Source organism: Xenopus laevis, chromosome 3L, assembly GCF_017654675.1.
Source record: "Xenopus laevis strain J_2021 chromosome 3L, Xenopus_laevis_v10.1, whole genome shotgun sequence".
NCBI lineage: Eukaryota > Metazoa > Chordata > Amphibia > Anura > Pipidae > Xenopus > Xenopus laevis.
In genome coordinates this window covers 94,965,518-94,989,314 of record NC_054375.1, presented here as the reverse complement: position 1 = coordinate 94,989,314, position 23,797 = coordinate 94,965,518, and the positions used below count along the sequence as shown (strand labels likewise).

The 23,797-nt window shown below is 38.1% G+C and overlaps 1 protein-coding gene across 10 annotated transcripts in view; it reads left to right on the top strand.

Moving 5' to 3' along the window:
• The window catches only part of sbf1.L (SET binding factor 1 L homeolog), an 81,821-nt gene extending 58,024 nt beyond the window's left edge, over positions 1-23,797 (top strand). For 4 of the 10 annotated variants that reach the window (XM_041586623.1, XM_041586626.1, XM_041586620.1 and 1 more), the window contains 22 exons: positions 421-616; positions 2,120-2,247; positions 4,028-4,203; positions 5,438-5,512; positions 7,983-8,122; positions 8,994-9,198; positions 9,640-9,836; positions 10,272-10,403; positions 12,705-12,782; positions 13,215-13,271; positions 13,587-13,768; positions 15,265-15,441; positions 16,441-16,542; positions 17,597-17,782; positions 18,035-18,161; positions 18,455-18,585; positions 18,703-18,930; positions 19,139-19,246; positions 19,471-19,685; positions 20,137-20,224; positions 20,715-20,846; positions 20,998-23,797. In XM_041586623.1, coding sequence (XP_041442557.1) covers positions 421-616; positions 2,120-2,247; positions 4,028-4,203; positions 5,438-5,512; positions 7,983-8,122; positions 8,994-9,198; positions 9,640-9,836; positions 10,272-10,403; positions 12,705-12,782; positions 13,215-13,271; positions 13,587-13,768; positions 15,265-15,441; positions 16,441-16,542; positions 17,597-17,782; positions 18,035-18,161; positions 18,455-18,585; positions 18,703-18,930; positions 19,139-19,246; positions 19,471-19,685; positions 20,137-20,224; positions 20,715-20,846; positions 20,998-21,096 — 3,159 coding nt within the window. In that variant the 3' untranslated portion in view covers positions 21,097-23,797. The remainder of the gene's footprint in view (positions 1-420; positions 617-2,119; positions 2,248-4,027; positions 4,204-5,437; positions 5,513-7,982; positions 8,123-8,993; positions 9,199-9,639; positions 9,837-10,271; positions 10,404-12,704; positions 12,783-13,214; positions 13,272-13,586; positions 13,769-15,264; positions 15,442-16,440; positions 16,543-17,596; positions 17,783-18,034; positions 18,162-18,454; positions 18,586-18,702; positions 18,931-19,138; positions 19,247-19,470; positions 19,686-20,136; positions 20,225-20,714; positions 20,847-20,997) is intronic. The other 6 variants (XM_041586624.1, XM_041586625.1, XM_018252818.2 and 3 more) reach the window with 5 other exon arrangements.

Here is a 23,797-nt window from a genome sequence, read left to right as displayed (position 1 = left end):
ATCCTTCTATTTTTATCCCCCTCTCCTATTTCACCATTTCTTTCTTCTTTTTTTTTTTTTTTTTACTAACCTCCTTACCTGGCACTGGAAACATAACTACTGACTAATCAATAAACATTTCAATCAATAAAACATTTAAATAATAGACGTAGATTTTTATTGTATAATTAGTTTTTTGTGATTTTATATTGAGTTTTTTCTTTATCATTTTCATTTGCTTTAAAGTAAATTTTAAATGATGGTTTTGTCTATTCATATATTAAAATCATGTCTAAAAAATCATGAGGGATTATCATGAGGGCAGACACAATTTTATCTTTTTCATGTATTTTTCTCAATTACATGTTAGGCTCCTCGTTGTCACGTTTTGTCTGTTTCTCATTTTTATTTTGACTAATAACTGTAATTGCTACTTTATAGCCAAAGCTTCTGCTCCCTACCCTGTTAGCCGGTGAGGAAATGGTAATGGAAGGACTTCGTGTGTACCTGCTGCCGGATGGAAGAGAAGAGGCTTCAGGTGTAAGTCTAGGTGGCCCACCTCTGCTCCCTGCTGAAGGTGCCCTCTTTCTTACATCCTACCGCTGCATCTTTAAAGGAACACCTGTAGATTCTTTAGGTAAGAATTCAAATTGAAGGCTGAAAAATAGTGTCTTTGAGCGTGAGTGTGGGCTTATGTCTCTGTATGATTTCCTGTTGAGACCACTATTTCTATATCTGTGCATTTGTAGTTTCCTAATTTGTCATCCTCTTGAAAAGCTTTTTAGCTGCCTTTTAATACACTAATGTAACCTAAGATGATTTTTTAACATTTGCTTGATCAGAATGTATATCTGAAGCCCCCAGTTGAGCAATTAAATTTATAGTACCCAATTTGATGTTATGCATTGCGTACACTTTAACTAAAGCGTCTCAAAAAACTCTATAAATCTCTATTAATCAAGCCCATTAAAGCAGTCCATTAGCAGTTCCAACATATGAAGTGAAGCACTTTTCAAATATGACTTCCACTGTGTGATTCATAATAGTCTTGTGTACTTTCTTTATAGCTGTCACCATGTGTAACGGCACTCATCTTGGCCAATTATATTTGCTCTGTCCAAAAATGGATTCCAGTCTATGATTCAGTCACTTCATATAAATTGACCACGTGTAGCAGTGCTCATTTTGGCAAAAAAGGAAAACATTTAAATAGGGATTGCATTCCATTCTATTTTCCCCTTCACATAAGGTATTTTAACTAGCAACAATGTCTCAAACGCACTTGCTGTAACATTAATTTTAGCTTTGAGCACTGAGTAAACTGTTCTTGTGTGATGTATTCCGCCTTAGTCATTCACTATCAAGAGGAATCATTTTATTTAACAAGGTTACCTGTTGGATGTTATATTGTACAATTTGAAGCAATATCTGTTAACTTCAGTGCTGAACTAATCTATACAGGGAAGCAGCTGGTTACATAGCTTTTGCTTTTTTATATATACAGGCAGTCCTCGAGTTACATACACCCAACTTACATAAAACTCACACTTTCAAACGGGGACTGTTACAGTTATACTTGACTTGACTTATTAGCATTTAGCTTTAATAAACAACCTGCCACAATCCCCTCTGGTTTGTGTTGTCTACTGCGGAGCACAGAAAGGTAAAAATACATATGCACAGAAAGGTAAAAATAAATACTATGTTGAGATAGACATCTGTCTAAGTTGCATTTAATAAGTAAATGTATATGTTTCAACTTATATACAAATTGAACTTAAGAACAAACCTACAGACCCTACCTCGTAAATAACCCGAGGACAGGCCTGGATTTGTGGAGAGGCCACAAAGGCCCGGGCCCAGGGCGGCAGATTACTAGGGGCGGCCTGTCGTCCAGCCGCTCTATGGGGAGCACTGGGGATGCGCAGCTTTTATAACATTTTTAAAGGAGTAATATTTGTAACGTTTTTCTACACAATTTTGGGTGTGGATTTTAAATTATTTTAATACCTATAGTCACTTTAGCCTTTATGAAATAAAGGTTTTGTTTTAGTTTAGTGCCTAGTAGAACCTTTAGAGGTCTAAAAGGTTTGTTTATTTTCCAAGAAATGCACAGAGCATGTGATTTGTATCTCTACAGTTGCTGAGCAGTCTGTGGTCCGAACCTTCCCAATTGCTTCTTTAACTAAGGAGAAGAAGATCAATGTCACAGTACAGCTAGATCAATATTTGCAAGAAGGTCTGCAGCTACGCTCCTGTACCTTTCAGGTGAGTTTTTAACCTTTGAAGAGTAACAAGTGGAGACATTTTATTCACAATAGACCGAGTCAGCAATTCTCATACACGAATATATTCAAGGACAGCTCCACTTCTATGAAATCTTAAAAGTTTTTTTTAATGAAAATTGCAAGTTTCAACCAAATGAAGTTCCTTGTTGCTTACAGATTAATTTCCTAAATCACCATTCACCTAGGTAAAGTATCCATGGTAAGAAGCCTATTTTTCAAGTCATTGTTCCTTCAGGATTTTCACAAGGGATTATCTGGCAAGACTGTTTTCCACTTAACTATTTATTTGGTGGTTGCCCAGCAACAAATCTCCTCTACTGCGGATGACTAATCTCCCCACACTGCCTTCCCGCCGGCAAGAAAACAAATCGCCGGCGGAATCGATTCGGATTTCCGAAGTCACCCGAAGTTGCCTTACGAAGTATTCTCTCCGTCTGCCACCACCCTTTAAAATCAAAACCCTATAAAAATACTGGGCTGAGCAGAAATCAGATCGATGCACATTGCAGAGCTTCCATGCATAGAGGGAGCATTTGTGTGAGCCATAAGTGATATGTTTGCTTTCCTCTTTTGGGAAGGTCAATGTTAATTATAAATAGAGTCACATTAGTTCCCATTTCAGTGACATTTATTAAAGGATTCTGTCATAATTTTTATGATATAGTTTTTATTTCTAAATGACACTGTTTAGACTGCAAATAACTCTACAATATAACATTTCATTCCTCAATCAGCAAGTGTATTTTTTTAGTTGTAATATTGGTCTGTAATTTACCCATATTGCTAGATCAGGTTTCCTACAAATTTAATTTGTTTCTCAGATAAATCATTTAGTATGTTACAGCTTTTTTTTTTGTCTTTGCTGATCAATTAATTGGTAAAGCCTATAAAATATTGCCAGCTCGTTCTTATGTTTAACAAACATCATCTTAAGTAAAGCGCACTGAGTAGCATCGGTTGAAAACTGGACATGGATGTTGTTATGACGTTGCTCTATATTATAAGCAATTGTAGCTGTTTGCAGTAGCAGTATTCCATCCTTTTGGTTTGTCTACATGTCGAGGCAAAAACAGACAAAATCTCCTTCTGTGACAGATTAAAGCAGGCCATTAAAGGCCACAAATTGTCTGAAGGGGCCAAGCTAGCAGCCTCAGTTTGCAGTTTATTAGCCATTTATTTGGCCTCTAAATATGTATTGGACAGGTTCCAACTTCCTGTTGGTGAGGATTAAATCTTAACAGGGATGCAGTCCTCTTTTAAGGGGTTCTACACCGCATTATGATCTGGTTAGCCATGGGGCCAAATAATCACGTCAGCCCAATTTGCCCCAGCATGTGTGTGGCAACCTCACCAAATAGCATATCTTTATGTGTATGCCCAGCTTAAACTTGTGTGAATCAGAGCAAAATTGGTATATCTGTGTGACAATGGTCACAGAAAGAGTCCGTGTCATGTTCTGGTGAGATGCAAAAGCAGTCCAAACTTAATCGTTTCTACGCCGTCCATTAAATTCACCTGTGAGAACTACCAAAATCCCTTATGATTGCATTATAGTTGACTAATCATTGCGAAAAATCTGGTTTCCCAGTAACCGTAAGAACTGGTCTGGAAGTGCCAAACATAAAACAGACCATCTGATTCATCTTGTGGACTGGATAATTCAATATATTAATGGTCAACTGCATGGTCATCTTATTATTAAAGTGAATGTGTGTTTTGAGTTCTCGTGGTATTCATTTGCATCTTTCCTCTGGTCTTAGCTCCTGAAAGTGGCTTTTGATGAAGACGTTCCATCAGAGGCATCTGAACTTTTTAGAAAGAACCTGCATAAATTACGGTTCCCCCAGGATGTCCTGGGAACCTTTCCTTTAACTGCTGGTCTCACAGTTCAGCACAGTACACAGACGAGAACAAAGGACAAGAACCCTTCCCTAAAGTAAGTAGCTCATAAACTGTTGCCTTTTGAGACGAAACTTTTTTTCTATTACTTTTCATTCTCTTGAAGTCCTCTGCTATTCATATTCTATCTTCCATTAAACCACTACATGATTACTAGGGTAATCTGGATCCTAGCAACCAGCTGCTGCAATATCAAGCTGTAGAGCAGCAGAGCAAAACCAATTGTAAACTGTCCCAGAATCTCTACATCATATTAACATTAATATAATGGTGAAGTTTATAAGCACCGCAAAGGTCAAAACATCCTATGTGCTATAGGCTCACAAAATACAACTTATATACAATATAAAATATGCATGCAATATAAAATTGAAAATATGTCTGGTAAGTAATAGTTATTAGTTTTTATTTATAAAGTGGCAACATATTACGCAACACTGTAAAATATAAGGGTTTATACATCAAGCATACCAATTACATGCAATTAGCAATGATTACAGTACGTAAAGGGGGCCCTTCGCATTAGAGCTTACAAAACAAATTAAAATATTCACTGCATAGTAAAAATCAGGATTAATACTTCCTGTAGCGCTGGCTTCTATGACAGATGTAATCTCACTTTCTGCTAATGTTTTAATAATCTTTGACCTTAGTTTTTCAACAGCAGACTGGAGTACATTGAGCATATTCAGTGCCTCTAGCACACAAATGGTAAATTAAATATGGTGAGCTGCTGTGGAGGCTTTAAAGGCATGGATTATAATTATTATTAGGCTGCTGACCTTGGGCTGTAAGAGTAACTTCACTATATAAAACATTGTTTCTTTTTCGTTAAGCCACATATTTGCTCACTATACCTTAAGTTAGCTCTACACGTACCAGTAATATCATACAAACCATTATTGATGTATATGGCGGCTAGCCGTTCCCAGCCAATATCCATGTGCTGTGGATGTTGGTTCGGGAATTGGCCACATTTAAACATTCATCTGCAGAGGCACTGGCAGCCAGTGCTTGGGGCATCAGATGAAGTGAAGAGATGCTGCAGCTCCTCTTCATTTGTTGCTGCTGCTGATGATTTGGACTGTTTGCCCAAACTATTGGAATAATAGAAAGGCAGCAATATAGTGTATGTTCCCTTGTTCTCTCTCTCTCTATCCATTCAGGCATTGGAATGATCAGTCAAAGGGTGCATAACCAAACACCGTCTTTCAAGTTAGTCTGGCTCTGTAGTTCTATCTTTTGCAATGACCCCATATCTTTTTCTATAGCACACTCCATGTCAGTGATGTATTCCAGAGCCGCCTGGGTACGGGTTTTTCTCTTGGTCGCTTCTACAAAGACACGTAAGACCCTTATGGCCTAATTTTGAGCTAGTGTGGGCAAATCAGTGTTCGGCTTGGGTGCTCACTTCTCTTCCTCTCAATTTACCATTATAATTGGTTAAAGATAAATCTAGCTATTAACATCAGGAATAGCCAAAATGTCAACAGTAGGTATAAGACAGCACAGCCCAAATGTGTATGAGAAATATAATAGCATGTGCGTGGTTTACATACCGGTAATTGCTAGATCAGTATACAGTTTGGGCATTGCTTCCACAGAACACACATGTGCCCAGCAAACTATGAATAAGGAAAATGTATCATCATCAATCTACAATTCCTTAAACTGTCAAGAAAAGATCACGTTGCTGTGGCAGTAGTACTGTTATGTGGCTTTATTAGTGTGTATATTTATATATATATCCGCTTAAAAATTGTGGTGTGATGCGAAATAACCCAACTAAAAGGAACATGTGTTTGTTGTAAAATCTGTGCTGTTTTTACTACTGTTTCTGGTGTTACTATTTTTTTTTTTTATTTCCTTTCCACAACCACAACAACCCTGCAATTTTAACAAATTATAAATACAAACAAAATAATAATATATTGTATAAGATACCTCCATGCAATTTATTTGGACCAAGTATGTGTAAACTGTGTGGTCTGCAGGTTCAGTTTGCTAAAGGAGGTTCCAGCTTAGGAAGCACCACATTAATTTCTGTAACTTTTGCTCAATGTAAGTAAATGCACAAGTAAAACCACACAACTCACCTCTGTACTGGACCCCAGAAAACAGCAAGTCTCTTTTTAATGGTCACAGCTTTATATGTGCAATGTAAGCAGTAATACATGTCATTTTTTTAAGCCATTGCTACCAAAAACATTTGCCAAAGTCCTCAAGGCACCCTCCATAGGCATACATTGAAATTGTTTGAAAAACTTATGCAAGCACATAAGGTTACAGGAAAAGTATTTGTCAGTATTTCCAGGCACCTCGCAATTTCAGTGTATGTCTATGAGGAGGCTGTTTAAGTGCTTTTTGCCACAGGATATTTGAGCACTTTGAAAATGCAGCACGAAAAGTGCACAGAAAAGGCCCATTTGCATTGACCTGAATCTACACACACTCCATTGATATCTCCTTTTACCCTTTAAAACCAGTGGGGAAAATGCCATAGAAAGTGGTTTTTGGATTCTTCTATCCACTAATAGTACAATATGGCACAAATGTTAAAATCTCGAAAAATGTTCCACTAGAAAACTCACATTTTTAGATATTTAACATACCCCGCTGCTGCAAAAGTCCATAGTCCGAAAATCCACCATCTCAGACCTGTGGAGGTCCTGTATAAGTCAATTACGTTTTTTTTGGTTTGTGCTGGGTTTAGCCTGCAAAATCCAGCCTTTTACGGGCAAAAAAAATCAATCAGTTCAGGGAAAAAGCCAGAAAAATACAAGTCATTCAGGTTTTCACTCGATCTTATCGAGTTTTTTATTAATAAATAAGCTTAAATCGGGCGTGGAAGTTTGGTAATGGTTTTTTTTAAAATAAAATTATATAAATTTGTATTTTAGTAAATAACCTCCTAAATGTCACTTATAAAACATCACACAATTTTGTTCCATATTCACAGCTCTATAAAGTGCATCATTGATGAAGCTATATTATTAATAATAATAGCAAGTGGCCATGACAGACTACATTTATGTCAAAATGCCATAAATCATAAGTCATAATATAGTTCATGCATACTGCTGCAGGCTCTTAAATATTACTGCCACTGTCGTAGATAAATAGTCCATATGAACTGATGGTAAGATGGAGAGCCAGGCATACTCACACTTTATCAGCCCTTTTTAGCAACGGCACAAAACCAATACCCGACACAATGAAATATTTGCTCGTGAGGTTTTTTTTTATTCCTACTTTTTTCTCTGTTTGCTGTAAATATGGATATATTTTTTTTTTAAATTGTGAGGCACATGGATTAAAATTAACATTATGAATGTAAAACCACTCTCCAGCATCTACTCTCCTCAAGTTAACATGTGACAATGCTGTATTTTGCTGCTTTCTATAATGTACGTTCTTCATATAAACCAGACCCTACTCCCTCATTTAAACAGTAGCATAGTTACACATACTTTATCCATATGAACCAGTCCTTAAAAATGTTTACTTTGAGCACACTGTGTTTTCATATAAATGACTCGATAATTAAAATGACTAGGTGAAGTTTAATACATTTTCCTATTTATCCTTAATTTCTTGTTTCTTTTTGCGGCTCACTTTCATTCTTCTCCAACTTAAAGCTTGCTGCCTGCAACATAAGAATAAATGGGGCTATCCTTCTCAAATATTTTGCATGGTTTTGGGTGAAGGGTCAGTGATTCGTCCAACAAACATTTCTTCAAAAACCGTTAGAATTCTCAGTTGTTTTCTTTGTGGACTCACTCACTTTGCCTGTTTTGTGGTTCATGTTTTTTTCAGAACCCTATCTAAGAACCTGGTTAAGAATGCAAAGAAAACCATTGGGCGACAATACGTGACACGCAGGAAATATAGTCCACCATCCTGGGATCATCGCGGAAGTCAAAATTCATTGGAACAACAAAGTGATGACATTTCCTGTAAGTGTTTATGAGGGTAAATGAGTGTATGGGATTTAATTTGATCATACAGAAGAAATCTAAAATACATGCTGCTCTTGTCAGTTTGGTAGAATTCACATGGTAAATCTGATTTATGCACAGCAGACTGACAAGGTTTCTGAATCTTGTAAACAAAGAACATGTGTAAACAGTACCGTTGATTGCTGTGGATTTGTCTTCAGTTGACTAATTGCAGAAGGTTGTTCCTTGTTATAAATCAAGATGCACTTTATTTATTTTTTTTTCATTAGGTAAAGCTAGAATTACTTTTTTTATTATTACGTGTAAGTGCCTCACTATCTGCATAGTCAGCGAATGGCCAGTGCTGTTTATAGGGCTACACGAGTGTGACGTGGCACCATATTACTGTATTTTCTCAACCCTTTTGAAATAGGTATGAGTGCGTATACCAAATAAACTTAAGAGTATCCATTTGTGTTTTGGTCTCTACAGCATTTATGTGTAAACTCTGCTTCCAATAGCCCATTCATCATGTTTCTACAACTGCAGTGGCTTTTAGACTTTCTAAAAAAAATTTATTTGGTCAACCCTTCCTTCCCTAATAGATATATATCTATATGAAAACTCAACAAATCAAATTCTAACTGACATTAGATAAGGGCTTCTGGTATCAAGGATTAAAAATAAGCATTAATCTCAAATCTGCCCCCCTCATCCCCAGTTCCATTTGTTTGGGTCTTCAAAGTGTGGGTCGGCTGCATGGTTTAGAAACTTTTGCTTTAGTATTACAGTTGAAAATAATAAATAAATTTTTTTTATTAACTTTGTCAATAAAATGTTATGCCATTATGCGAGATTTTATTGTTAACTTTTTACCTTTGTCTTTTAGTGTCAGAGGAGATGGAAAGGAACACTCTTACCACCTCAACTCTAAAGGCTCCAGAGAAACAAACAATAGGAAATGTGGCAGAAAGAGCCTGTTGCCGTGATTACCAACGAATGGGTCTAGGGACTCTTAGCAACAGTTTGCAACGCAACAAGAATGAACCCTTCAGGATCTCTACTGTAAACCGCATGTATGCTGTGTGCAATAGGTGAGAGATGGTCCTTTCAGCAATACAGTAGACTTGCCTAGTTCAAACACAATATATGTACTTGTGTGAATATCCAAACTTTGATCCTCTGGCTGTTGCCTTACCATTAAATTTCTCTCTGACATTACAGATTGTGTGTGAAAGTATAGTAAAACTGTTTCCACCGCAAGCTTTGTACTCAAATTGAAAGGGTTGATTATGAGGCTTGCACTGAGCTAGCATTTGTGCAAATGAGGATTCATTGGCAGCATGCATGTTTTAAGCCTGTATTATGATAACATTTAAGGGTTAAATGCTTGTGTTGTAAGCTGGTTTGTGCAAGAAGGGAGTCTAAACTGGACCTAATCTTTATATAATAGGAAGAAACAACTCTTAATTAATAATGTGTCCCTGCACGTGTGTAATAATATCATTGTTTACTATCGCCTCCTTCCCCCTCAGCTATCCAGGCCTGTTGATTGTACCACACAGCATCCAAGACAACACTCTGCAGAAGATTTCACGTTGTTACCGACAGAATAGATTTCCTGTGGTGTGCTGGAGGAGCCCCCGGAGTAAAGCTGTTCTGCTACGTTCAGGAGGGCTTCATGGCAAAGGGGTGGCGGGTCTTTTTAAATCTCCCAACACTACTGCTGTTGGTAAGTTATTATCCCTGATTAGATATCTGCCCATGATTAATACGTAGCTACCTAGAAATGTCAGTCGTAACCTTTTAGTCTTTCTCCATTGTATTTAACCTTCATAGATTAAAAACATAATGTTGCTTATGTTAATAATAAATTATCATCTTTAAAATAGTAGGCAGTGATTTGACAGACTAGATGTTGAAACCTGACCACTTTTCTAAACTCTATACCTGTTGGTGTGCGTTTTATTTTTTGAAAATTTTTCAAGTTTTGTCAAGTTTTCTCATGGTTTTCTAAAGGTATATTGTTAAAATATGTCCAGTGTGTGGAGGATTCTATCTTCCCCAACTCTGCTTAAATTCTTTTATATGTATGTTTAAGTCCTTTTAATTCACAAGTACGCAAAAGGTTTTCCAAATTAATTTTGTTCTTTTTTTTCCCTTACAGGACAGTCTCAGACTGATTCCACTTCTCTTGAGCAGGAAAAATATCTGCAAGCTGTGGTTAATTGTATGCCACGATTTGCAGAAATGAGTGGACGTAACACGCTTAGTGCATTTCCTTCTGCACATCTTTATGGTGAGGGGGTCAAACATACTAGGGGAGGGCAAGGGTAAAGGTGATGGTGATGGTGAAGCAAGGAAGGTTAAAGCAGAAATGTGAACGGGGATGTAAGATGCTCAATGGAATGGTCGAGGGGACTGTGGTATAAAAGGACTTTGATATTTCCTCATACAGTTGCACATAATTATAAATAATGAGGGTTCCATCTTCATGGAAGCAAAATACCTTCTGAATGGTCTTCACAAATGGCTCTATATATATATATATATATATATATATATATATATATATATAAATAAATATATATAAATGTTGCAATTCTTGTATTATTTGGTAATACACGCAAGCCCCCATGGCTCACTAGCACATGCAAAGACACAGTAGGGCACCCTCTCTTCCGTCACTGAAAACTCATTCACCCATGCCAAGTCCTGCATGATACACTCTCATACCCGTGCCAGTTTCATGCCTCTCCTGCATCTTTCACTCTTTACCTTACATACCTTTCCTCATGTTAATAATCCTCTGTCTATTATAACATTGTCTCTGTTAGTGTATGAGGCATAGCCACCTGTCTTTATTCAGATGTAGTTTATGTGCATTAGAATATGTAGTGCAGACCTGTTTTTCATCTGTGAATGTTTTAGAAATCTATTTGGTGTATGTGATTACTGAGTGCAAACTTTTTCTTATTTCTGTCTGCAAGTGCTCAATAATGCAAATAAGAGAATAGTGCAGCTCACCAAAAATCCTTTTTTTAATTCCACGGGTTATCCTGTGTTAGATATCCAAAATTAATGTATCAGTAATGCGCATTGTTGTGGAACAAATCCAGGGCAGCAAAATCGACTGCAATATTCTTTATTGGGAAGCAGAGTTACACAACATGTTTCGCTATACCCTTTGTCAAGTAAAGGGTATAGCCCGAAACATATTGTATAACTCTTGCTTCCCAATAAAGAATATTGCAGTCGAGTTTGCTGCCCTGGATTTGTTCCACAACAATTCGCATTACTGATGCAAGTGCTCAATAAGTAAATAAAGCAAAGGCCCCCTGTTGTGTAACTATTAGCGTATAGGACATTACGGTATTACAAACTATGAAGCAGGTTTGCCAACACTTGATTATTGTTTGTATAGAACATAGAAATCATGTTCTCGAATGCACCACCACAGAGCTTTACAGAGTTTGTTTGTCAATGACATCAGTCCCTGCCCCAGTGAAGTTTGCATTCTAAGAACCCTATCACATACACTATGATCAGTTTTATAGAGGCACTTGAGCTGCCTGTATGTTTTTTTGAGTGTGGGAGGAAACTGGAGTACACAGGGAAACCCTTGTAGACATGGATAGATCATACAAATTACTTACAGATAGTACCTTGACTCTGATGCCTGTCTATTCACCAATATACTGTATAAGGGGGAAAGGGGCTTTCCAACAGATATGTGATTGGATCTTGTTCAGGTCTCATTTGGTCTGCTTAGAAAATCCTATTGTACAAGGACCCATTTGTCTGCAGAGGCCCCATCTAATTAGCAAAGGATGTTGCTTTGCTACCCATACTAGTTGGAAGGTTGGAAGAACCTATAGTAGATTTTTGGGATACTGTTGATTGTGCCTCTGAAAGCTAACATATCCAAATTAAATGAAAGACATATGGGGCAATGTATAACTGTGGAAAATAATAGCATTTTTAACATGTGGCAAACTGTGTTGCTTCTATGGCGTTTCCATTGATTCCATATTGTGCACCCAAACATTAAACAACATATGTAGCATACTCAGTAGCCAGTTTGTCATTAAAGATGGTAGGGTTCTTATTACAAACTCTGTAAATGAGGTAAAGCCAGTCAGGAGAAGGACTATATTCATAATTGGTCACTATACTGTTTTGCTACTGGATGTAAATGTTACAACAGTGTCTTGAGTTTGATTTTATCTGCAAGGAGTTTGTATGTTCACTCTGATTCTGCGTGGGTTTCCTGCTTGTACTCCGGTTTCCTCCCACATTCCAGAAACAGACAGGCAGATTAACTGGACTCCTGGAAATAAACTTCAGTGGATTGTATGAATGTGGTAAGGACTGGACACTGTAATCTTGACTGGGGTAGGATTGATAATCTCTGGAAAGCTCTGTGTAAGCACAGCTTTATATGTTTGGGCAATATAAATGATGGACGTTAGTAACAATATACAGCCTGCTGCTACTTGCAAGTTCATATCAGTAAAGATATGGCTCAGTGCACAAAGACAATAAAAGTTCACTGGACAGATGTGTATACAGGGTATATAAGCCAGTATTTCTGCTGCAGATTCTCCAGACAAGCGTCAGCCCAAGCTTGGTTCTTTGATGAAGCAGGTGATAGGAGGAAAGGAGGACACCCGAGGAGGTAGGAACCCTAGGGGTTCAATATTAGTTGCGTGTTGTATATATGTTTTGTGGGAATCTAATTATTTCAGCAATTTAGGGAAACCACTAACCATGGAATGTTTTCTAACAGTGCCCCCTCCCCCAGGAAAGGTATGAATGCACACTATGAATGCAACATATTTATGTACTATGGTTTTCAGGACTGGTTCTGTGTGTGCCACATATTCATGCTGTCACCTTTGTACCAACACCACTGTTCCAGACTCATTTCACCCATTGTTCAATGGCATCATATTGTGCCTTTATTATTGGCTCCTACCTGTGTTAATTTAATCTCATATGGACCCCTATCTGACCAACCTGTCTTTTTTAACCATTCCACCAACCACACCTTACCTCCCAATTGGTGCCCTTTACTTGTGACCCAGCTACACCTTTCTTCCTGCACCAGGTTACTCTGTTCGGGGTTTAAAACACCCTGCATTGCGGCGAGGCTATGTAGAGCAAGGTCAGTGTGCATTTCCTAGTGCTAACACTGCTCTGCTTACCAATGACAATTACAGCTTGGTAACACTGAAAATGTACTTACTTTACCCAATATGCGTTTCTGAGCACTACTATTAATATTCTTCTAAACGTGAAAAAATAGTTCCCCCAAGTGACTGTTATTAACTTTAACCGTAGCCTTCCAAGAAAAACTGAACCACCTCCCTACCCAGGCCACAGATTGTCCTTGCTAAGTCCCATTGATGACACCTGCTGGTAGAAGTGTTCCTATACATAAACACTAGAGCTGCCATTGATTCGGTTTTCTCTCTTGCAGGAAAGTGGGGCAGTATGCGAGGCAGTGGGAGGCTCAGCGCTTATGCTATGAATTCAGATGTGGGAACAAGGTTGGCTGGCAGAGAGCTTGTCATGCATAATCAGAATGGAGGACCCTCTGAGAATGCACTAACTCCCCGCAGGGCTGCATTATACATCATTGGAGACAAGTCTCAGCTAAAGGTACATTTTTCATTTTATTCTTTGCTGTTTGCTCTGGTCTGTTCAGGATTGTTATGATGAATGTGATATTTCCTAAATAAGAGTATCTTGTTCTTCTGGTGGCACGTCAAAAACTGAATTAAGCGTTCCAAAGATTCCAAGAGTTCCAAAACTTGAAGTTTAGAGATTTTGTTAAGTACAAAAAACTTGAATCAAAACATTTGGCATCTAAAAGCTGCTGAGGTCATGTAGAAGTCAACAGGCGTTGTCCCAAACAAAATGTAAGATAATTTTTTCAATTTGAGTTTTTCAAATGATTTTTGTGCTTGTAAACTTTCAAATTTAAGGTATTAAAGGTTTTGTTCCCCCACAATTTTATGCAATCAAGTTTTATTTATATTAATCGTTTTTAATAAATAACCAGACATTTGATTTTATTAATGTGAGCTTATTAAATAGAAGAAACCTCTAAAATTACACAAATTAGAATTTTGATATAGATTTGATATAGGCCTCATAATGTGAAACAAACCATCCATGGGGTCTCCAGGCACAACTTCATCTATATAAATAATTTAAAGGGATTTTGTCATGATTTTTATGTTGTCGTTTTTATTTCTAAATTACACTATTTACACTGCAAATAATTCGGTCTGCCATTTAAAATGTAATTCCTGAAACAAGTATATATTTTTTTTAACTGGTCATGTGCTTTCAGAAAGAGCCAGTGCTGCAATATGGAACTGCTTTCTGACAGGCTATTGTTTCTTCTACTCAATGTAATTGAAGAATAACAATGGTACTTGGATTATTGCTATTGAGTGCTGTTCTCATATCTACCAGGGAGCTGTTACCTTGTATGAGAGAGCTGTTATCTGCTTACCTTCCTATTGGTCTGGTGGGGGGGGGGAAATGAGGGGGTGATATCACTCCAACTTGCAGTAAAGAGTGACTGAAGTTTATTAGAGCACAAGTCACATGGCCGAGGGCACCTGGGAAACTGATTATGTCTAGCACCATGTCAGATTTCAAAATGTAAAAAAAAAAAATATTTTTTGCTTTTTTGAAAAAGAATTTCAGTGCAGAATTCTGCTGGAGCAGCACTATTAACTGATTCATTTTCCTGTGACAGCATCTCTTTAAATTGTCTGTGGTTGGTACTTAAATCATGTTTAACATTCAATTAGAACTTAGAACAGATTAACATACCTAAATTCAGCAAGGTCTGGGGCACATGGATGTGTTTTCCTGCAACAAAGTAAATTACTGTTGGTTAATACACTCCAAACAGAACAATCTTTTATTTTTTGTATTGTAAGAATGACCATACATTTATGTTTGTTTATGGTTTTAAATGCACAAGAAATAAATAAATAGACCCTGACCATTTAAAAATGAAGATGCCAGTTGGTACAGTTGTAAGTACATAAATCGGTTTATTTTTTTATGTATCTTATGATAAATCTGTATTTGTAACATCTGGTTGGCTGTATGCTGAGCAATCTTATTCTGCTTAGGGAGTGAAACAAGACCCTTTGCAGCAGTGGGAACTTGTTCCTATCGAACTGTTTGACGTCAGGCAAGTGAAGGGCAGTTTTAAGAAGCTGATGAAGGCCTGCGTGCCAAGTGCCCCATCTACTGACCCCAGCCAATCATACTTACGCACCCTGGAAGATTCAGAGTGGCTGGTGCAGGTCAGTTTGAAATCCTGTTTTTACTTTGAATTAAAGGAATACTATCATTGTTGTTTGTGAAGGGATTATTGTTTTTTTATATATATACTGTTTTAATTAAATGCATTTGCAGTAGAACCCCACTTTAACGTTTTGCTGGGGACTGCGAAAAATCAATACAAATTCTGGGAAAACGGTAAAATCCAGGAAGAAACTAATGGCGCTTCCTATGGCAAACCACAAGTGATCTGCATTGTTTCCAGGAAACCGTAATATCTGTGTACCTAAAAGCAGGGTTCTACTGTATAAATCTGCACATTTATATGTGTGCAATGTTAATATCCTAGATTCTTCATTCTTCCACTAGGTGGAGCTTACAGAAAAAACAATCACCGTAAATAGACTTGTATGCTAAAATCATTACATTACATTACATTAGAAGTAATTCCATTCAATACACATCGTTAAAATCCGCTAAATCTGCGTTCTTTTCTATTAGAACCGCTAGTATAGAAAAGTACCAATGCTCTCAACTGCAATTACATTTACAAATAATCTTTAAGGCTATGGGCACATTCAAACCAGTGGAGCAGGGGGATTGAGACGATCTGCTTCTATACGTAGACTGACAACAGCCACTGCCAATAGCTTGTTTGCCCATAGCCTAAGGCCACTGAAAATGTTTAACAAATGTATTTTGCAAAATTGCTTAAATGTACATTTTGCTTCATTGGGCAAAATGTTATTTTTGGGTTTACTGAACCATTAAGGTCTGAATGTGTCCTGAGGAAGGCTATGGTGGAGGGATGCGGATACAAAAAAATGACCTTGCTGCTTAATTTAAGAACTGCCCTTTTTACCCCCCTTAGAATTAAATGGTAGTTTTTAATGGAGGAGTATTTTTAGCCAGCTAACAAGGCAATTGCTGTTTAACTATATCTTTTTATTGCTACTGGTCATTCCTATATCTTTTGGAACCTCATAGCGCTTTAGCTTTTCTAATCTTCTCTCCCTGTTCAGCTGCACAAGCTTTTGCAGGTCTCTGTGCTGGTTGTAGAATTACTAGACAGCGGATCCTCTGTTCTGGTTGGACTGGAAGATGGATGGGATCTCACTACCCAGGTATCCGTGAGAAAAAGCTTTAATCTATCTGACTGTATCTTGTAATTAGGGAAATGTTCATGGAGAGATAAAGCTATAAAGATATTTGTCATACTGTGTATTATAAAATAAGACAATGTTTGATTATATTTATCCTTATTATAGTGCAGGCATGTTATAAAATGCAATGCTTTATAGCTTTACCATGTGATGTGCCTGTATTTATAGCTTTATTTCTCAGAAATTTATTTTTTGGTTGTGATCATTTCCAGGCAATTAAATTAAAGGTTCTAGGCTCACTAAAGGCTTTTAAAGGAGAAGGAAAGCTACAGAGGCATTTTATTGCCAATAGATTAGCTGCAATAGTGCAAGCTAGAATGCTATATTTATTCTGTAGAATGTTTTACCATACCTGAGTAAAAAGCTCTAGAAACTCTGTTTGTTTAGGATAGGAGCTGCAGTATTAACATGGTGTGACATCACTTCCTGCCTGAGTCTCTCCCTGCTCTGGGCTCAGATTACAGTAGAGAAGGGAGGGGGGTGGGGGAAGAGGAGCAAACTGAGCATGCTCTTGCCCAGGGCAATGAGGTTTAAGCTGAAGGCAGGAAGTCTGATACAGAAGCCCATGTGTACACAATAGAAGGAAAGAAATGCAGTGTTTCTTTTGACAGGGGACTCAGAGCAGCACTACTTTGGGGTATGTTTAGATGGACCTTTCTGATAAGGCTTACTTAGTTTTAACCTTTCCTTCTCCTTTAAGAACTACCAGAGATTTGGTTTGTCAAGCATATACACTAAAATTAAGCAGTTGAAGACCTGATTTCTCCAGCAGCTGTTGGTGTATGATGTTAATCCTCCATTGTGATATTACACAATGAGGTTAAATCATTTTTGTTGCAGAAATGTAATTAAAATTAAAAATTAGGAGCTGTACTTCAATTGTACAAAGGGGGTAAGATATTTAATTTACCATATAAAGATATTTAATTTACCATATAAAGAGATTTAATTTACAATATTAAGAGATGTAATTTACCATATGAAGAGATGTAATTTGCCATATGAACTATTTCAGGTTGTGTCACTTGTCCAGCTGCTTTCTGACCCGTATTATAGAACAATAGAGGGATTCCGGTTACTTGTGGAAAAGGAGTGGCTCTCGTTTGGTCACAGATTTAGCCACCGTGGAGCCCACACAGCAGCAAGCCAAAGCAATGGCTTCACACCTGTCTTCTTGCAGTTCTTGGACTGTGTGCATCAGGTGAGTGAAGAGGGTCTAATGGCTAGTTGCCAGGCTTATTGTATAAAGTCAATGCTCATATAGAAAGTTGAAGTCACATTACATAGTCAGATTTCCATGGCAATATGGCATTAGTTCTCTTAATGTAAAGGTTTGTCTTCAGTCAGTGTATTAAATTTTCAATATCACTTGGAAAAACCCCTATGTAATTTAAATTCTTTAAATAATTATTAATCCCATGTACCATTTTTTTCTTTCTACTCCCTGCAACAGATCCACATTCAGTTTCCCTCTGAATTTGAATTCAGTCAGTACTACCTGAAGTTTTTGGCGTATCACTATGTGTCAAACAGATTTCGCACTTTCCTATTGGACTCGGACTGTGAAAGAATTGAGAAAGGTAAATAACTTTCATAGACCGCAAAGCAACAATACAGTGTTGGGGGCGAATTATCCCCTTTATGTTCAGTTGCACTTACAAATGTGTGTTCACTAAAGTCCCACTCAGTCACTCTCAGCCTTAGTAGTTCTACATATTCTGATGTTAAAAGTTCTGAAAGGGAATGGTTAAAACTGGCTGCCCAGTTGTTTCCTTATCATATCGAAAAAGGGCACTATATTATTTTTAGAGGTAGCCTTAAGATTTTTTTTACATGATACTTTACCTTGAAAAAAATAAATTTTACATCTTAGGGGTTCTCTATGAAGAGAAAGGGGACCGTCGCAGTCCCCAGGTCTGCCGCTCAGTCTGGGAGTGTATGGAGCGCCTGCACAAGAAGAATCCTGTGTTTTATAATTACATGTTCAGTCCAGAGGATGGTGAGGTGAGATGGTTTGTCCATTGTATGGTGCAGCTAAAGTTGACCAATTATATAAAGTATGTCTCCACAGTGTGACCAATGATGTGAAGTTATGTAAAAGAGTGCACTACTGTTCCATAGGTTCTGCGGCCATACAGCTCCATTTGGGGTCTTCGTGTGTGGGATTATTACACCCATGAAGCATTGAGCGAAGGTCCCTCGTATGACTGGGAGTTGCTTCAGGGACCCCGACACGAGGAGCCAGAAAGAAATGACAGCTCTGCACCACAGACTAAGCGCAAGATCATTTGGCCATCTTATAATTCACCTGCACGTGTGGAGCCAGATGCCATAACCCGGCTGTTCGAGGTGAGACACTGGGCTGGAACATAAAAGCTACATTGGGTTGTTCAAATAGGATACAGCACATGAGAACTATCAAATGAAAATACCCTAATTACCCTGTTCTAAGCTTTTAGCTCTACTATACACAAAGAATAATGTGAAGTCTGTTTTAAATTTGTTCAGCAAACCCCAGCAGCTTACTCTATATATTTTTTTTATTATTTATTTACAGGAATTGCATAGTCTAGAAATGGACCTTGGCCAGGTTCCAGAGCGCTGGAAGGACACGTGGGATAAAATAAAAGCTGCTCACAGAACGGATGTTCGCCATGAAAGCCGAGTAAGCAAAACAAATCTATGATATGTTGGCACTGCCTGCATTTGTTTATCTTCTGCCATATATTTCTTAATAGAAGTTGCAGCAGGCAATAATGACTAATGTGATAAAGTTCTAACACAATGTTTGGTCCAAAGGTATATGGGTATGGACATGAAATAAGGAAGCTGTCTAATATGAAAAATGTTTGCAGTAGATTGACTTTTTTTACACTATTTCTCCAACAGAAAGCTAGTGCTCTACTGATGTCATCAAGTGTTTCCTCCCACCGCCACTCGCTTGGTGTGTATCTTCAGGAGAGTGGTGTTGGCTCCACACTAAACTTGAGCTTGGAAAGTGGACAAAGCACATCAAGCACGCCCAGTAGTGCCGGAAAACTGGGTGCACGGAACAGCACCAGCACTTTATACAGTCAGTTTAACACTGCAGAGAGAGAGAACAGGTAAAGGGCAAGTAGTGTGGAATATGAAAGCCATAATGCACAATAGATAAATACAGTGAACCAAGAGAACAGGTCACACTTCACAACTCAGAGCAGTATAACATTATTAGCAGAATACAGCAGGTAACAGCATAGTTGTATCCATGAACGATCATAAGAGAATATATACATTCCCATGATAATCAATATTCCACATAGCCATAGGAGAGAGCAGGGAAAAGAAACACTGTGAAGGGAAATGTTGAAATATAGTACAGCGAGTGATGCCAGTTTATAAAGCAGTGTTAAAGGGGGGACATGGAAATAAAAGTTAAGGGAAGACTTAACAATGTGGGAATAGTGATCGTAATGCCTCACTGTGGGGAGAAACTACTGGTTACTCAGCAGGAAATACAATTAGTGTTACAAAACATTCCACTCTGTAATATTCCTTTGTTCTGTTATACTGTAGGTCATATGAAGGGATACTTTTTAAGAGAGGAGCATTTATGAAGCCCTGGAAACCACGGTGGTTTGTGTTAGACAAGACAAAACATCAGGTAAAAAGCATGTGTGGCCAGCTTTACTCTAACAGATGTCTTTGCTTTCTTACATATTCAGTTGAACCCTATTTTACTATAGAGAGGACCTTCTTTTCGTATTTACATGCTTCACAAAGAGATTCGCTCCCTAAAGAACCCTATTAATATCTCAACAAATATTTTTATCGGTGTTTTATTTTTTGTAACATGACAGTCTTACATGTGTCTAGTACTGAACAAATATGTAGCGGTGCCTACTTACCCCCTTTAAAACTGGACGCTTATTAAATCCAAATCCCACATGGATAATTTTCAATTAAATCTAAGCTATTCAGCCATGCAGGATCTTGATTTCTTATATATGTAACTTTAAACAGGTGTGGCAGCAAACCTAGTTTCCCCGAGTGTCTCTTAACCATTAGCTGCGGTCCCAATGAATTTTTTCCATGCATGTTACTCTTTTCCTTTGGCCCTTTCCATCTTCTTACATTCTCTTTTTCCTGATTAGCTTCGATACTATGAGAGCCGTACAGACACTGAATGTAAAGGGGTGATTGACTTGGCTGAAGTGGAAGCCATAACACCAGGCAATCAAACTTTAGGGGCTCCCAAAACTGTGGATGAAAGAGCCTTTTTTGATGTAAGTTTGTTTTTTTTAATCTCACCGTCCCAATTATATCCTTTCTATGTCTCTCTGCCTCGCCCACTATGTACACAATGCTCTTGATATCCTTACATCCATTCTTTCTACACATACTCATCATTTTTCTTTCCAACTTAATCTTCTTCAGCTAAAGACAACCCGGCGAGTATATAACTTCTGTGCAGCAGACACTCTTATGGCTCATCAGTGGATAGACCGAATCCAGAGCTGCCTGTCAGATGCGTGAGGTCTCCCTAATAGAATCCCCATGTCTGCCAGGGATGCCCAGTGGTACCATGATGGAGCTATGACACTGGGGCACTGCATACTGCCAGCTGTGATGAGTGGGTGTTGCCCAGAACCTTAAGGGCCCCAGCTACCGAACATTAGGAAAGCCCCAGTAAATCATACGGTTATGAAATAATCACCCTAAAAATAACTGGGTGATAGTTGCCCCAGAGCTCTGTACATTCTCTAAGTGAAGGGAGTCAATGATGCTGTGGTGCCTGCAGAGAAAACTGCATCCCTTAAAGTAACACTCCAAATTCTGTATTAGAATTCCCGTGAAATCATTTTGTCACCCTCACAATACAGACTTGTGCAGACTCTGAGCAGATTATAATACACCTGTATTCACTGTAATTAGGTCCCGCTACACCAGTTGGACCCTCACACATTCTTGAAATATTCTGCAATTCTGTTGGTCTTTTTTCAATAAGCCATTGTGTTGGGTTTTTGCTTTAATGAACATTTTCTAATAATATACACACATTCTCATACAGAATAAAGCAGTGAGGGGGAGGGGTTTGTCATTTCTGCTCTTATGTGTGAGAGTAACGAGTTATAATAATAATGAACTACAGCAGGACAAAGTAGGGGTGAATGCAGTACCAACTCACTTCCTACATTCAGTGTTTACAAATATGTAAAATGTTTCACAAATTAGATTTGTTAGATTATTTTAGAAGATACGTTTCAGCCATTTTATTTAGAAGCTTAGAACATGAGCACCCACCATGGGGTTGTTGCATCACGTAGAGGGGTTGGGGATCCTGCAATCAGCTTGACATGTCTGGAGGAAGAATATGAAGAATTGGATTCGTACGTGCTCTCATCCTCCCATTCTTAGGGAAAATAGGTGAAAACCACTATGGATTTTATGACGTCTGCTGTGTCATTGTAATTGAATCATCTAGCACCTACTCCGAATGCAGACTCAAAGGCGAACTGGGGAGACATTTCTGAAAAGCATAATTTACCGAGAGTGATATCAATATTCAACAACACATCCAAACTGTCACTAAAATCATGATGCATTCTGGGCCTCAACCATCGGCACCAGCTGGGAACCTAATGTAACCGGATCCACAGCATACCAGTAAATTGCATTATTATTCGTGCCATGCACCTCAATGGGAAAGTGTGTCCAGAGTGCAGTTAAACTGGTCACACCCAGTGGCACTGTATGTATTGCAGGGAATTAACAAGAAACACATTAACTGTATTTAACTATTCGACCATTGTACTACATCTAATTATTATTGTATATTGTTGTATATAAAAAGGATGCACCTAAGCAGCACGGGGCTGAGGAGAAATGCGCTCAATCTGATGGAATGGAAAGCCTGATAAGCCCTTCACTACCAGAGAGCTGGATTCATTGAAAAAGCAGACGAGTCAGGAGACTACCTGTGTTGTTATTGCACAAATTAGAGCAAAAGGTTTGTCAATTGAATCTGACAGTCTGAGCCTTTCTGTTTCCATTCTGCTGTCTTTGGGCACGTAATGAATTTTATTCATTAATCATTTTGCAGTATAAAACAATTGGATGTGACAAAGTCCAAGACTCAAATGATACACTATTATTATTATTATAATGGTGAACATGAAATTATGAACAAAATAACCAACCTGTTTAGTTCAGGTCTTGCCCAAGTTAAGCACATGCTGACAGTACTTGCCCTTTATCCGACTTCATTCCAGATCTATTATCAGGCCTTAGGCTAATGGCACATGAGTGTATAATAGCCGACAGTGAATTGCCAGAGAACGTTCCTGCCTCCTCCCATTCACAGTGACTAGCAGGTTTCCCATTGGGCAGAGGCAGTGATGATTTTAGCTGCTTGTTGGAATACACTGCTGCAAAACGTGCCCTGTGGGCCTTTAGCCTTAGACTGAGCTTGTCAGCTCTTCTGAGTTTCCCAGCCATTGTCTGTAAAACCGCCGTGATAACCTAAAGTTGTATTTATATGTACAGTATTTTAATTATCTATATTTTTACCATGACTGAACCATAGTGTTACAGGGCCTTGGACAATGCCAGGAAGATTTATTTTGCACTGCTGTTTGCTGACTGCAATCCAAATTCTCTGCCTGTCTGGATACATTTGAAAGTGAATTGAAAATGATGCAAAATGAGCAGTTTTTTGCTTTTTTTGCCAAGAACATCTCTTTTCATTTGGATTGTCTGAGATACATGAGTAAGAAGTATCTCCAGAGTGAGAGCTGCTTTTCCTGTTGAGCTGAACTGCATTTCTTATCCGACTACTCCCTCAATGCATTGCCCGATACTCATCAGAATAAATGTTTTGTTCAACAATATAGGAATGTGAAATATTATGATCACTGGAACCATTTTGTTCAGCTTTGTGCATAAACTAGCTTGCTTTAAAAATCACCTCTCTCTCTCTCTCTCTCTGTTGTGGTGAAAGGACTATGATCAGTGTTACATTCCCACTCCACAGCCCTAAGGATGTCTATTGCTCGGTCAGTGCTGCCATTTTTAAAGTTGGACACCCTTTGTACATAATCTTAAATCTCCTGATTTTGTAGAATACATTGGTTCTTGTACAATGTGTCAAACATACAGTCCTTGAGTTGTGCCTAGATATATAAAACAGGAATGTATCCAGAGACATCAAATAAAACTAACAAATGTTTAATAAGAA